We start from the raw sequence: 12,421 nt of genomic DNA, 5'->3' as shown, positions 1-12,421 counted from the left end.
CCTGGGTTCAATCCCCAGTGCTGCAAAAGGAAATAAAATAAAATATAAAAAAGGCTGGGGGTGAGCTGGGTTGTGGTGGTGCATGCTTGTAATCCCAGCATTTGGGAGGTTGAGTCCAGAGGATCAGAGTTCGCGGACAGCCTTATCTACTTAGTGAGGCCCATTGTAACTCAGTGAGAGTTGCAAAATAAAGACTAAAAAATAGGGCTGGGGGTGTAGCTCGGAGGTCGAATGCCCCTGGGTTCCATCCCCAGTACCGCAAAAAAAAAAAATAAAATAAATAAATAAATAAAAAATAGATCAAAGGTAGAATACCCCGGGTTCAATTGCCAGTTTTAAAAAAAAGTAAAGCCAGGTGTAGTGGCGCACGCTTGTAATCCCCGTGCTTGGGAGGCAGAGACAGGAGGATCGTGCAGGTTCAAAGCCAGTCTCGCTTGGTTAAGAGACCCTGTTTCCAAATCAAATACAAAAATTAGGTCTGGGAGTGTAGCCCAGAAGTAGAAGGGTTCCATCCCCAATACCACCACCAAAAAAAAAAAAAAAAAAGTAAAAATAATAAAAGGGTTAAATTGCCAAGGCTTTACAGGATCTGGAAAGGAACCAGAAATAATCTTTTGCAATTGATTAGTTCATAACTTAATTTTTCAAAGAGCAGAGAATTAAAGAAAGTCTGGATTTTCTTTCACAAGAAGCTCCGAATCTGCACAAATGCCTGCAGCGGTGTGTCAAATGCACTCAGATTTGTACCTTGAGGAAAAAGTAGCAATGCGTGAGAGCGATGGCTTTTTAAAAATCATCTGTGCCAAGAACAAAGCTTTTATGAAGGTGGCTTTGTGAAGCTGTGCTATGGTTTGCATCACGAATGTCCTCCAAAGGCCCCTGCGTCGAAGGCGGGGTCCCCAGCCTGTGCTACTGGGAGGTGGTGCCGACTTTCAGAGGTGGGATATAGCAGGACTCTAGGTCACTGGGGTGCGCCCTGGAAGGGGACAGTGAGAGCCCTGCCCCCACTTCTTTCTCTCTTTTGCTTGCTGGCCATGAAGTGATCAGCTTGGCTTTGCCAAGTGCTTCCTTACCACAGGCCTCAAAGCAGTGAGGCGACCTAGCAGGGACTGAAACTTCTAAGGCTGTGAGCCAAGATCCACCTTGCCTCCTTAGGAGCTGACTGTCTCAGCTATTTGTTACAGCAATGGAAGTCTGACTAGTACCCCAACACAAGATGTTTTCATGATTATGTGCTTATATCGCCAAGGATGTTAGAAGTGTACCAACTACATAAGCACACATACACACACTGAAACCAGAATCGCACCTTCCCAGACAGCCCCTGAAGAAATACCAGCCTGAACTCATCAAGGGCTCTCAGCTGACTGCTGAGTGGACTGAAAATCAAGCACCATGTTTACCTGTAAACGCAACAGGAACTGGAACCTGAAACAAACAGAACTTAGGGACCAGGCCTTCAATGACTGGGACTTAGGTTTAACTGAGTTTCTTTCTTTTCTTGGCAGGTCTGGGAATGGAACCCAGGGGCATTCAACTTCCAAGCCACACCCCAGCTCTCTATTTTATTCTTTATTTTGAAACAGGGTCGCACTGAGTTGCAGAGGGCCTCACTAAGTAGTTGAGGCTGTCTGCAAACTGCGATCCTCCGGTCTCAGCCTCCTGAATGCTGGGATTACAAGCGTGCGCCACCACGCGCAGCTCTTTTTCTTTTGTTTTTCTTTTAGTACTGGGGATTAGACCCAGGGGCATTCAACCTCCAAGTTACACCCTCAGGCTATATTTATTCTTTATTTTGAAACAGGGTCTCACTAAGTTGCAAAGGACCTCACTAAGTAGCTGAGGCTGTCTGCAAATTGTGATCCTCCTGTTTCAGCCTCCCAAATGCTGGGATTACAAGTGTACACCACCACCCTGGCTTAACTAATAGTTTATAAATGAAATGTGAGCTAAACCATATGGCTTTCATTTTATTTTATTTTTTATTTTTGGTTAATGGGGATTGAATCCAGGAGCATTCTACCTCTGAGCTACACTTCCAGCCCTATTTTATTTTGAAACAGGGTCTCACTAAGTTGCAAAGGACCTCACTAAGTAGCTGAGGCTGTCTGCAAATTGTGATCCTCCTGTTTCAGCCTCCCAAATGCTGGGATTACAAGTGTACACCACCACCCTGGCTTAACTAATAGTTTATAAATGAAATGTGGGCTTAACCATATGGCTTTCATTTTATTTTATTTTTTATTTTTGGTTAATGGGGATTGAATCCAGGAGCATTCTACCTCTGAGCTACACTTCCAGCCCTATTTTATTTTGAAACAGGGTCTCACTAAATTGCAGAGGGCCTTGCCAAGTTGCTAAGGCTTTGAAACTGCCATCCATCCTCCTGTTACAGCCTCCCAAGTTCTAGTGTGCCACCATGCCCTGCTGGCTTTCATTTTAGATTAGCATGTTCCGTTTTTATAACATTAATAGTGTTGAGGAAATTTGATCGTGTTTGCTTCACCTCTCATTCCATTAAAAGGTACACATTTGTGTGTATTTCTATGCCCATAATATGTTGGGACAGTAGTATATGGCTAAAATTTTCCTAAATAAATAACATAATGGCCCAGGTGAGGTACACACTTGAATTCCTTCTCACATAGCAGTGACAAGGAAGACATCTGAGGACCACCTGTTTCCCCAGTGCCCCATGAGGGTGAGCCGGGTCTCAGCCAGGGTGGTCTGCTCAGCAGGCCCAGGAGGAAACCCAGCTCACAGGGATACAAACTCACTACCCTGGTCCAGGGCTGGAGGCGACGGTCTCCTTGGGATCAGAAGCTCCTGATGGGGGTTGGCAAAAATTCTGAGCCAAAGATGTGCCCTGAAAGACAGTCTTTGTGGATACCTGCGTTCCTCAGCCTTGCTGAGGTCTCCTTCCCACCGCCATCCAGAAAGCCCTTCTGCCTTCCTAGCTGTAGGAAATGAGGTAACGAGGCAATGAGTCCCCAGAGACAGGTAACCATGGGTCTTCTGTAGCAAGCAAGCCAGCATCGAGCTCAGGATGCGGCTCCCTCAAAGGTGCCGTCTGCCTGTAGTCCTGAGGTGTCCAGGGGAATGGGCACTGCTTGCGGTGCCAGGCCAGGCCAGGCCGACCGGCCTATCTCTCCCAGCATGGTGCGGCCCTTCAGTGCTTGGCCTGCTTGGAATACCACCCGATACAGCTAGCTCTACCTGCTGAAACCCTATCTGTCGCTTCCCTGCCCACATCTTTGTGTGTGTGTGTGGTACTGTGGGTAGAACCCAGGGGCTTTCTTTTTTTTTTTTTTTTTTTTTTGGTGGTACTGGGGTTCCTGGAAGCCCTTCTATCTCCGGGCTACACTCCCAGACCTATTTTATATTTTCGAAACAGGGTCTCTTAAACCAGCGCGGCTGGCTTCGAACCTGCGCGATCCTCCTGTCTCCGCCTCCCAAGCACGGGGATTACAAGCGTGCGCCACCACGCCCGGCGAACCCAGGGGCTTTCTACCTCTGGACTATACTCCCAGACCTATTTTATATTTTATTTGGAAACAGGGTCTCACTAATTTGCTGAGAGCCTAAGTAGCCGAGGCTGGCTTTGAACCTGTGTGATCCTCCTGTCTCAGCCTCCCAAGTGCTGGGATTACAAGCATGTGCCATCATGCCCGGCCCCTGCCCACTTCTAGTGCCAGGCCCTCGGTGAGGCAGCTTCCGATAAGTCTGATGTGTAGTGGTTCTTCATCTTGGCTGCACAACAAAATCCTCTGGGGCACTCTGAGGCAGAAACTGATGTCTGAAAACAACCTCCCCCCCAAAATTCTGGGCTCTGGTCAAGGCATAGACATGCTTCCATACAGCCTGAGATGACCTTCTGCTCCTGTGAAAACCACCCCTCCTCCACCGCTGGGCACCCATGGCACCTACGCTGAATGTGTCATGTGGCACTTATCTTGTTCTGTCCTATGGCACAATTACTTGTGAATAAGTCATCTCTTTAGCTCCATTCTGAGGGATCGTGTCCAATGACTCTCTGGATGGCACACAGAGCCTTGCCCACTCCAGCAGTGACGGGCAGTCCCCGGGGTTTTAGAATACTGCCTCCTAGCACAGGATCCTCCTGTCAGGGCAAAACGCTGAACTGGAGTAGAAACAATAAATTCAGAAGTCTGATCTGGGCCTTCCCAATTGAGACTACGTCAAAGTACGTTCCCATAAGACTGCCTGGCCATGTGCTATTGCAAGCGAGTGTCTTTGAAAGAACCAGTTGGGCCCCCAAAGCCTGTCTGGTCAGCCTGGTGGTAGATCACAGAAGAGAGGTAAAGATGTCACCCTATAACAAGCAAGGGTTCAATTTAAAAAATCTCTAAGCAGTTAAAATAAATGGGGTGAGGAAGATTCTGAGAGCATCCATTTTTATGATTTTCGCCTTTCTCTTACATTTCCCATGAGACAAGCTTTCTGAAACAGTCTTCTTTCAAGTTTACTAAAGGCAGCACCAAAACTTTCTGAATTAAATAATATTGTTTCTCAGGAGAAAAGGGTGGGACTTAAACCCTTAAGCCCGCCTGGGTCTGCTGTTCAGGGCCTCAGCCACACATTCCTGGAGCGTTTGCTGAGTGCCTGATATGTGCTGGAAGTGCAAACACCAGCAAGAGACATCCATGCTTCCAGGTGCTCCCAGACCACTGGGCAAGCCGGCAGACATCAATACCCTCTAAGGCAAGCCTCGTTGGGCCACGCACAGGCAAGGCGGAAGGGCATTCGAGCGGGCAGCACGGCGGTGCACCTGCTCTGGGCCCTGGCGTGAGGGCAGCCCTGCCCTAGGCGGCTTGCCACGGCTCGAGCACCGACGAGCACCCAGACTCCCGGCCCTTCAGCTGCTGCAGAAGGTTCCCTTCCTGGTCCTGTCCAGTACACGGGGGCGTCGCCAACTCCCCCCCTGGACAGGGGAACCTTGGACCCCCGCTCAGGCTCGCGGGCAGAGATGGGTGGAGCAGGGTGGACTCCGGCGCGGTGAGCCACCCCACCCCGCACCGACACCCGCCAGGACGAGCCGGGAGCGCGCGGGGGCGGGCACAGGGAGGGCGGCGGCCGCGGGCCCCGCACGGAGGACCCCCGGCAGCGCTCGCTCCTGCGCGCCAGCGGCTCCGGGCAGCCTGCCGGGCGGGGACACACCCAGAGCTGCGGGCACCGCGGAGGCGCATCTGCGGGACACCACGCCGGCGGGTCCGAGCGCGGGCCGGCAGGGGCGGGGGTCGCAGCGGGGCGAGGGCGGGGAGGCGGGCGGGAAGCCCCCGGAGCCGCCAGTCAGGGTGCAAGCGGCGGGTCCCGGCGGCACTCACCGACCCTCAGCGCCGGGGCGGCCCTCTCGCGGGGTCCCCTCCCTCGGCCTCGCGGTTCCGCTCCAGCCTCGCAGGGGCGGCGGCGGCGGCCTGGGCAGACAGCCGCGAGGCTGCCCGGCGGGGAGGGGCGCCGGCAACCCGCTACTGCCGACCGGCGCACCCAGCCGCTCCGGCTCCGGCTCCCGCTCCGGCAGGGGGCGCGCTGCGCTCGCGCGTGCGCAGGGGGCCGCCCTTGCAGGTGCCGGCCCCGCCCCTGGCGTGCTCCGCCCCCAGCACCCCGGGCGCCGCGCCGGCGCAGTGCCTCACGCCTGGCACACACCCGGCCGGGGGCGCGCAGGCCCGCGCGTGCGCACTGGGCCACCCGCCGGTGCCCGCCGCCGGCCCCGCCCGCGTCTGCGCAGTGCCTGGCGTGCGCGCGCGCCCAGCGGGCGGCGGCCGGGGCCCGCGCGCCGTGGAGCCGTGGAGCCGCGGTAGCCGGGCGCGACCTGGCGGGCGTGGTGAGAAGCGCTTGGGTCACTTGTGTTTCAAAGCAGTCGAAGTGTCACTTCTGCCATTTTCCCCTTTCCCTTTCCTCCCGGTCCCTCGGGGCACCGCAGGAAGGCGTTTCTCCGCCTGCGGCGTGCGCGGACCCGGCCGGCCGGCGAGGGCGGTGACCGGCCGCCGCGCATCCCCGGCGCGGGCGCTGGCCCGGCCGCCCCGGGCGTGGGGGTCCCGGGCGCGGTCCTCAGGCCGGGGTCCCGGGCGCCACGCCGCAGAGGTGGAGGCCCGGGCGGGCTCGGGAGGCGGGCCGGGCGGGCGGCGGCTCGGGCCAAGTGTCCGCGGACGCCGTGCGGGCTGGCGAGGTGACCCGGCCCGGCCTTGTCTCCCGCCCGGCGCGGCTATGGCCGCGGAAGCCACGCGGCGGCCGTTTCTCTGCTCACGGGCTCCTGCCCAGCCGGCCCTGAAGGTGGACTTAGAATGCCGGACACAGCGCGGCCTCTTGTCAGATGTTGAATGAAGCCGTCACCTGACCCGTAGGGTGTAGTCGAGCCATTTTGCCTTTCTGAACCTGTTTCCTATCCTTAAAATGGGAAATGGAGATAATAGCAGATTCAGAATTTTTCCTTTTTTATTGCTTTGCCTTTTTTCTAAGGGTCAAATGAGAAAAACCGCATGTTAAATACCACAATGCCAGCCGGGCGTGGTGGCGCACGCTTGTCATCCCCGCGCTTGGGAGGCAGAGACAGGGGGCATCGCGCAGGTTCGAAGCCAGCCGCGCTAGCTTAAGAGACCCTGTTTCCACATAAAAATGTAAAATAGGTCTGGGACTGTAGCCCGGAGGTAGAAGGGCTTCCAGGAACCCCAGTACTGCAAAAAAACAAAAAAACACAATGCTTGGCACATAAATATCAAAGATGTGGTGGTATAATGTAAATATGCCTATAGTAAACATGCAGAAAAAAACTGGGAGCGATTACAGCAGGGGAGTAGATTATTAATGTGCTGCAAACATCTAAAAAAAAAAAAAACTTTTTCCCATCATTCCTCACAGTATAGCCCACCCACCAAACCAAAATGTTAACCCCATTCTCTTGCTCACTGATAGAAAAACTAGATGAACCTTGCTGCCTGCACCTTCTCTTCAGCCTATCTGCCCCTCACTCTTTTTTTCTTTCAAAAACTAGAACTTGGGAATGGTGGCGCATGCTTGTAATCCCAGTATTTGAGAGGCTGAGATAGGGGGATCGCAGGTGTGGCTACTTAGGCCCTCCTCCACCCTGGGGCTAGGGCTATAGCTCTGCGGTAGAGTACCACTGGGTTCAATCCCCAGTACTGAAAAAAAATAAAACATGTGGTTATAGCATGAAACTCTTTTCAGCCCTTTCTAAACCTGGTCCCAATTCTGCAAAACCAAATCCAGAAACAACTGGCTGACTCAGAATTTCTTTTTAGATGGAAGTTAAGGATGGGAGAATTGACCAAGGCTGTTCCTCTGGATCTCATAGAATATATGTGATCAATTCACTTCACATTTTTACTGTGTGCTTAGTACACGTCAAGTGGAATTCAAAATAATAGTATAAACCAGGTGTGGTGGCACACACTTATAATCCCAGTATTTGGGAGGCTGAGACAAGAGGATCGGAGATCTGTGGCCACCATCAGCTACTTAGGCCTTCCACAACTTAGTGAGACCCTGTTTCAAAATAAAGAATAAAAAATCCGGATTGGGGATGTAGCATAATAATAATAATGATAATAGTAATAATATAAATAAAACACCCATCTAGGTTTTAGTAGAATTGAATCTCCAACAATATATTGTTAGAAGCAAAGAGAACGGTAGTTGAAAATAATATAAAATGTGAGCTACATAGTAGAATGGGCATAAATACATAGAATAATTTAGAGAACTATTCAGAGATTCCATTGTATAAGTATTCAAGAAGTATTGGCACTATAAACCTTATTACCATATTTGTCTAAATTAAATCTCTTGCTTAAAAAAATATATATTTAGCTGGGCATGGTTGCACACGCTTGTAATCCCCGCTCTTGGGAGCCAGAGACAGGAGGACCGTGCAGGTTTGAAGCCAGCCTTGCTGGCTTAAGAGACCCTGTTTCCAAATAAAATATAAAAAATAGGTCTGGGAATATAGCCCGGAGGTAGAAGGGTTCCATCCTCAGTAACACACACACACACACACACACACACACACACACACACAAATATATATACATGTAACTTTTAACTACTTTTTTTTTTTGTGGGTCTGGGGATGAAACCCAGAAGCATTCAACCTCCGAGCTACACCCCCTGCCCTATTTTTTATTCTTTATTTTGAAACCGGGTCTCACTGAGTTGCAGAGGGCCTCACTAAGTAGCTGAGGCTGTCCGCGAACCGTGATCCTCCGGTCTCAGCCTCCCGAATGCTGGGATTACAAGCGTGCGCCACCATGCCCGGCGTCCTCCCTGTGTTTTGAGGTGTCAATCAAGTCTTTTATAAATGGAATATACAATTAACCCTCAGTATGCTTGCATTCAGAATCTGTAGTCAGTCAATCATGGCTATATATAGTGTGCTCTATAGTTAGGACCATGGTGATTGTGTCCACATTGAACATGTACAGACATTTTTCTTATCCTTACTCCTTAGTCCTTTTAATAACTATAGCACTCACATGTATTATGTATACGTAATCTACAGATGGTTTACAGTATATGGGAGCATGTGCCCAGGTTATATGCAAATACTGTGCCATTTTATGTTAGGGATTTGAGCCTCTGCATATTTGACATCTGTGGCAGGTGAGGGCGTATCCTAAAACCAAGCCCAGTGGATACCAGCAGACATTATAGCTGTTCAGACAGTCGTCGCCAGCTCAATAGGTGTTTTAGTGAAGGGGCCGAGTCCTTGAACTTCCTACTCTACCACCTTCTGCCTTTGTTTCTGAAGATGGTACTTCTAAAATATATGTTCATGAGAAAGATAGCATCCCCATCTTTAAGGAAATATGATTGTAAGAAGTACAACAGAAAGAAAAGATACAACATAGCTAAGAATGAGGATTTTCCAGGAATAATACTCTTATTTTCCCCATATTTATATGGTCTCTCTCTCTCTTTTTTTTTTTTTTTTTTTTGGTGGTACTGAGGGTGGAACCCAGAGGCTTTCTACCTCCGGGCTATACTCCCAGACATTTTATATTTTATTTGGAAACAGGGTCTCACTAAGTTGCTGAGAGCCTCACTAAGTAGCTGAGGCTTTGAACCTGTGCGACCTTCCTGTCTCAGCCTCCCAAGCGCAGGGATTACAAGCGTGCGCCACCACGCCTGGCTTGATCTCTTTTTCTTTAACTCGAATATGCAAGGTCTGGGGTGATTTTACTTGAGGAAAAATGTACATATTTTCCCCCATAGGAAAGATATTTTATGGGAATGAAATTTTATTTTAATTACAGTAATCATATCTAAAATTTGAAATTATATTATACTCGAGAAACAAAAGATTGAAAAGAGAAAGAACTTCCTGCTACCAGAGTGTTGGCTCTGCTCTTGCCTTGGGGATTCAGTAGAAACAAACCCCAAGTTCCTGGCTTTATGGAACATGCATTCTAGTCGGGAAAGCAGATTAAGGAAGTAAATACCAAGTTAAATAGTGTAAAGATGCTAAGAAAAATGAGCATGAGCCAGGAGTGGCGGTGCGCTCCTGTAATCTCAGTACCTGGGAGGCTGGAAAGGAGCGTCACAGGCGCAGGGCTGGGAGTGTAGCTCATAGGTAGAATGCCCCTGGGCTCAAGCTGCAGGGGTGGGGAAGAGAGGGAGAGGGAGCGAGACAGAAGAAGAGGAGAAGGGGAGAGGAAGAAAAAGAAAGGCAGGCGAGGGATGATAAGAGCGGAGGCAGCGAGAAGGAGTTCAATCCTGGGAGTACTTCAGAGCCAATAAGATTTGCTAACGAACTGGATTTATGCTGTGAAGAGAAAGAGAGAAGCCAAGTATAAACTTGGACAGCTCAAAGAATAGAACTGACAGGACCTGAGGTGAGGAAGACTGCAGGACAACCTGTTTTAGGAAGAATCTGAGTAGCCCAGTTGGGCCAAGTCAGGTTTGAGATGAAACACATGGGATGTCAAGCAGGCGACGGGATATTTGGGAACAGAATTTGAGGTGACATCCAGGTTGGACATATAAATGTAGAAGTCACCAGCATGGAGAGGGATCCTGACCCTGAATGAGATGCCCCAGGACTGAGTGTGGCTGGAAGAGTCACAGACTGAGCGCTGGGGCACTTTAATGTCTAGAGGCTAGGGAGAGGAGGGACAGTCAGCCAAAGGCCAAGAAGGAAGAGCTGGAAAGGGAGGAGGAAAAGTAGTCCAGCCAACATTTTCTTTTCTTTTTTGAAGATTTAAAGAAGTTTATTAAAAAGATAGAAATACAGAAAATAGAAATACAGCCCCATGCCAAAATGGCATGGGGGGGTGACTCGAAATGAATACACCCTTTTTTCTTTTTTCTTTTTTTTTTTTGAGGTAATGGGGATGGAACCCAGGGGTATTCTACCTCTGAGCTATATCCCCTGCCCTACTTTTTATTCTTTATTTTGAAACAGGGTCTCACTCAGTTGCAGAGGGCCTCACTAGGTAGCTGAGGCTGTCCATGAACCCGGATCCTCCTGTCTCAGCCTCCCGAATGCTGGGATTATAAGCATGCGCCACCATGCCCGCCTTCCAGACAACATTTTGAAGCCCGCGAGGAAAGCTAGCGTTCAAGGATGAAAGAGCGTCTCTTAGTGTTCTTGTATCATGCCTAATGCTTCCCTATGTGTTTCCTGACTAGTAGCAAGCCCTCCTTGTCTGTTGGAAAAATGGCAGTGATGAAAAAGTTAAAACTTCTTCTCTGGAAGAATTTGATCTTAAAGGTGAGTACTGTTATCTCTGGGAAAGATACAAGTCCTCGGGAGTGACTGAATGTTTAAACAGGTTATTAACAATGGGTTAGAGAAAAATGAGCAGCTTCACATGTAAAGAGGCACTTTCCTGCACACGAGTCACACTGCCATAGTAATGCTGTAACCCTCATTTTTAAAGATGATATTATTGCCACTGATTCCTAGTCATTGTACTAGAAAAGCAAAATGGAGCTGGGCATGATGGCACATGCCTGTAAGCCCAGTGTTTGGGAGGTTGAGACAGGTGGATTGCAGTTTGAGGACAACCTCAGTTACTTAGTGAGGACCTCTCCAACTTAGTGAGACCCTGTTTCAATTTGAAGAATAAAATATAGGGCTGGGAGTATAGCTCGGAGGTAGAATGCCCCTGGGTTCCATCCCCAGTACCGAGGTTGATGAGACTCTCATCAACCTAGTGAGACCGTTTCAAAATAAAAATAAAATAGGGCTGGGGTATAGTTTGGAGGTCGAATGGACTCAATCCCTGGTACCCCCCCACACACACACACACACAAAAAAGAGAGAGAGAGAAAGAAAGAAAAAAGAAAAGCAAAATGGAGATGTTTCTAGCTAGTTCTCATTCAATTTTTTTTCTTGTTTTCTATTTTCTCCCTGTTGTGCAGGGAGGATGATAAACAAAAGGAAAGGATTCTTTTTTTTTTTTTTTTTTTCGGTACTGGGAATGGAACCCAGAGGCATTCTACCTCCGAGCTACATTCCCAGCCCTATATTTTATTCTCTATTTTGAAACAGGGTCTCACTAAGTTGGAGAGGTCCTCACTAAGTAACTGAGGCTGTCTGCAAATCTGTGATCCTCCTGTCTCAGCCTCCCAAATACTGGGAATACATGCATGCACTACTATACCTGGCTAGGAAAGGATTCTTTTTTTTTTTTTTTTTTTTTTTTTGTGGTACTTGGGGTGGAACCCAGAGGCTTTCTATCTCCAGGCTATACTCCCAAACCTATTTTATATTTTGTTTAGAAACAGGGTCTCACTAAGTTACTGAGAGCCTCACTAAGTAGCTGAGGATGGTTTTGAACCTGTGTGATCCTCCTATCTCAGCCTCCCAAGCGCGGGGATTACAAGCGTGCACCACCACGCCCGGCTCTAGGAAAGGACTTTTTTTTTTTTTTTTTTTTTTTTGCGGGTTTGGGGATGGAACCCAGGGGGATCTTACCTCCGAGCTACACCCCCTGCCCTATTTTTTATTCTTTATTTTGAAACCGGGTCTCACTGAGTTGCAGAGGGCCTCACTAAGTAGCTGAGGCTGTCCGCGAACCACGATCCTCCTGTCTCAGCCTCCCGAATGCTGGGATTACAAGCGTGCGCCACTATGCCCGGGTAGGAAAGGATTCTTAATGGAAGAACTTTTGTCACATAGTGATTTACACTTGGGTTCTGTTTTGACTTCACATGTTTTTTTTTTGTTTTGTTTTTTGCGGGTCTGGGGATGGAACCCAGAGGCATTTGACCTCCGAGCTATACCCCCTGCCCAATTTTTTATTTTTTATTTTGAAACAGGGTCTCGCTAAGTTGCCAAGGGCCTCACTAAGTAGCTGAGGCTGTCCGTGAACCGCGATCCTCCTGTCTTAGCCTCCTGAATGCTGAGATTACAAGTGTGCGCCACCACGCCTGGCTCACATGT

The 12,421-nt window shown here is 49.4% G+C and overlaps 1 protein-coding gene across 1 annotated transcript in view; it reads left to right on the top strand.

Annotated features, from left to right (window-relative positions):
• Window positions 1–10,690: 10,690 nt before the first annotated feature.
• Window positions 10,691–12,421, top strand: part of LOC308268894 (ATP-binding cassette sub-family A member 17-like) — a gene marked incomplete at both ends in the record, with an annotated part of 93,799 nt that continues 92,068 nt past the window's right edge. Inside the window, one exon of the mRNA XM_080703997.1 lies at window positions 10,691–10,744. Coding sequence (XP_080560123.1) covers window positions 10,691–10,744 — 54 coding nt within the window. The remainder of the gene's footprint in view (window positions 10,745–12,421) is intronic.

This window comes from Muscardinus avellanarius, assembly GCF_963383645.1.
Source record: "Muscardinus avellanarius genome assembly, chromosome: 10".
Taxonomy (NCBI): Eukaryota; Metazoa; Chordata; class Mammalia; order Rodentia; family Gliridae; genus Muscardinus; species Muscardinus avellanarius.
The sequence above is the reverse complement of the archived record's forward strand: the minus strand, read 5'-3'. Positions and strand labels throughout refer to the sequence as shown.